The 3202-nt window shown below is 53.7% G+C and overlaps 1 protein-coding gene across 1 annotated transcript; it reads left to right on the forward strand.

Moving 5' to 3' along the window:
* Positions 1-412: 412 nt before the first annotated feature.
* On the forward strand, positions 413-2965 carry CUNH3orf80 (chromosome unknown C3orf80 homolog). Its single transcript, XM_031376021.1, has one exon. It carries the CDS (start codon positions 540-542, stop codon positions 1284-1286), a length of 747 nt encoding a protein of 248 aa, XP_031231881.1. The 5' UTR covers positions 413-539; the 3' UTR covers positions 1287-2965.
* The last annotated feature ends 237 nt before the right edge of the window (positions 2966-3202 follow it).

Consider the following 3202-nt stretch of genomic DNA (forward strand, 5'->3'; position numbering starts at 1 on the left):
GAGTCAATTTAAATAATATTCCCGGGGAAATCCAATCGCTTAAAACTGAGACACCTACGCTAGTGAGAGAGAGCGCCCCGCCCGTCTGGCGGGGAAGAGCGCGCCGGCTGAATTAATCAAGATCAAGGGGCTCCCGGGCTGAGAGCTCAGCCTTAACCCTTCCAGCTCCGCGGGGTACCCAGGTGCCGGAAGAAGAGAGCGGCCGGCGACGGCCGAGATGCCCAGAGAGCCCCAGCGCAGCCGGGCTCTGTCCATCCCCGCGGCTCCGCACGCTTCGCCCGGGACTCTGGCGCCCAGGCGCTCCAGCTCGAGGTCACGGGCTCCCGAGGCGGCGACAGCGGTGAGCAGCAGCCGCCTCCCGCAGCCTTGGCGCGCCCCGGGCTCCTCCTCCCGCCCCAGCGTGGCCAAGTGAGCACCGCTCGGGGCCGCAGGTAGCCGGGGCGCGGGAGGCGGCGCGCGCGGGACCCATCGCAGCGCCGGGAGCTAGACGGAGCTCCGAGCCTCGCGGTCTCGGACGCCGGCGGAGATCTGCGCCGGCCATGTGGGGTCCCGGGGTCACCGCCGAGGGCCTGTCGGTGGCTCCAGCGCCACCGCCGCTGCTGCCGCTGCTGCTGCTGCTAGCGCTGGCGTTGGTGGCGCCCTCGCGGGGCGGCGGGGGCTGCGCGGAGCTGGCGTGCGGCGAGCGGGAGCGCTGCTGCGACTCGGCCAACGCCACGGCCGTGCGCTGCTGCAAGCTGCCGCTCCACGCCTTCCTGGACAACGTGGGCTGGTTCGTCCGCAAGCTCTCTGGCTTGCTCATCCTGCTGGTGCTCTTCGCCATCGGCTACTTCCTGCAGCGCATCATCTGCCCCAGCCCACGCAGGTACCCGCGTGGCCAGGCGCGACCTGGTCAGGCAAGACCCGGGCCTCCCGGGGCTGCCGGACCGCCGGGGACCGCGGGGCCACCCGACGACGACGACGACGACTCGCCCGCCCTGCTGCGCGACGAGGTGGCCGCGGGCTCGCAGGACTCACTGCTGGACAGTGGCGGTGGTCGGGGCCGAGGAGGTGGAGGGCGCCTGCCTCCCTCCTGCGTTTCGGAGCACGAGCTGCGCGTGGTATCACCGGTCTTTCTCCAGCTGCCCAGCTACGAGGAGGTCAAGTACCTGCCCACCTATGAGGAGTCCATGCGGCTGCAGCAGCTCAGCCCTGCGGAGGTCGTGCTGCCGGTGTCCGTGCTCGGCCGTCCGCGAGGCGGCAGTGCCGGGGACCCCGACGGCGGCCAGGGCCGTTTCCCGCTCATCTGAGTTTAGGGAGCCTCACGAGGATCGCCCGGAACACACAAGGTTGGGGGCTGCGGGTGGCACGTGTGTGTTGGCGGCCTCCACTGACTGCCTCCGACCACACCTAACATCCCCGCACAACCTGTAGCCCGCGCTTAGGTTGGGGTCAGCCCCTCCCTCTCGCTTCCCGGGGAATCTGTGGTTTTATTTATTTATTTTTATTTTTTTATGTTTCTTTGGGATCAAGGCTGGGCAGCTCGGCGGGGCACTGGCTTTGGACTAGCCCCCAGTTCTTCTTGGACGGTCATCCCCGCCCTCTGCCAGGCCTCCCCTGTGTTCACTGTAAGTGCCTGCTTCGCCAATCCAAAAGAACACGTAAACCATTTGGTGTGTCTAGAGACCAGCGGCTTGCTTTACGGTTAAAAGGAAAGGAGCGCGGGTCCATTCCTTGCTCTCCTGCTTGGACGGGCCACAGTCTCCCAGGACATATCGGTGAGGAGCCTTTGGCTCTGGACCACGGGTCTGCATGCGGGTCTGTGGAACCAGTGCTTGGCTGTGATGCGATTCTTGAGAAGGACCCAGAAAACCCTTTGGTGTCTTCCTGGCTCACAGTTTTGTTGGGAGAAGAGATAACTAGTTAATCCAGACCGTATTTATAATATGGTACCGACGGACTTTGATTTTCAGTATGTAGACTTTATTTTGTCCTTTATTTTTATATTTTACCATGCATTAGACAATTCAACAAATTGACAAGATAATCGATTTTGTTTTAGGCCAGTTACCGTCAAGAAATCGCCCACGTGCTGTCACTGTTTAACACAGTGTTGGACATCATTTCATTAAGGGGGAGCAGGGTCAAGCAGGAAATGTGACATAAAAACATGAAGGATATCTTATTTTGACTATTTGAGAATATATTTTATTTTTAGTACTGAAGCATAATACATAACTTTTTATAATAACTGTGTACATTGTGTATCCTGGCTCTGAATTGTATCATTCATCATGGAATCATATAAAAGGATCATTGGGGTATATATATATATATTCCACACCATGGAGTAAGATGGCTTGCTTGGATTTCCTTCTCTATTTTTAATCTAAGGTACATTCTGCAATGTAATTCTAAACATAAAGACGGACTTGTAACTTTCGTGTAAACCTGAAATTTTGCAGTAATGTCCAAAGATGGATTCACCCAACCTATGTTTATTAAAATTAAGCGGTATCATTTTACTAGATCTACCACTCTGGGACATTCCCTTTAAGCAAAGGGTAATAGGACACATTTTAATGCATCATGTATAATGTACATATAGTATTGTCTGTGTACACTATGTACATTGTATGCCATATAGCTGTGGTGGCATGTGCTAGCATGAGAGAAAAGGGTGACAAGGAGTCCAGCTTCCCCCGGAGAAGTGTGAAGAGTACCACTTGTCAAGAAAGACTATCCACATGGGTCTATGGTTGAAGAAGTTGGGCAGGCCTAAGAAATCTTCAATTATCTGATTTGTACTTTTAAAAATGATTTGATTACTTTTAACTTTTAAAGGGTGATTGAAAAAGTCTGACGTCCTGGGAACTTTTTTAATGTGTGGATTATAATAAAAGATTGGTTTGCTTTAAACTTCTCAAAGCTAATGACCCTGTCATTAAAGAAAATCATCTGAAGTGTATTAAAGCAGAAAAACACTAAACTTTTTCTCTGTGCATTTTTATTTCTTTTTAAAAGACAGGATCTCAGTTTGTAAACCAGGTTGGTCTGGGACTCTCTCTGTAACCCAGGCAGGCCTCAAACTTAGTTCAGCCCTGTCTCCCAAGTCCTGATTGCAGGCGTGAGCCACCATACCTGGCTCTCTTTGTATAATTTTATCAGATTTATTACTGTGGAATAACACATTAAAATGTGAAGTATATATCTCTTGTTGAAAAGC

Source organism: Mastomys coucha, unplaced genomic scaffold (assembly GCF_008632895.1).
Source record: "Mastomys coucha isolate ucsf_1 unplaced genomic scaffold, UCSF_Mcou_1 pScaffold16, whole genome shotgun sequence".
Classification (NCBI taxonomy): Eukaryota; Metazoa; Chordata; class Mammalia; order Rodentia; family Muridae; genus Mastomys; species Mastomys coucha.

Bases quoted from the DNA above. Each gene is read 5' to 3' on its own strand.
- CUNH3orf80 (XM_031376021.1), top strand. From the start codon at position 540: ATGTGGGGTCCCGGGGTCACCGCCGAGGGCCTGTCGGTGGCTCCAGCG.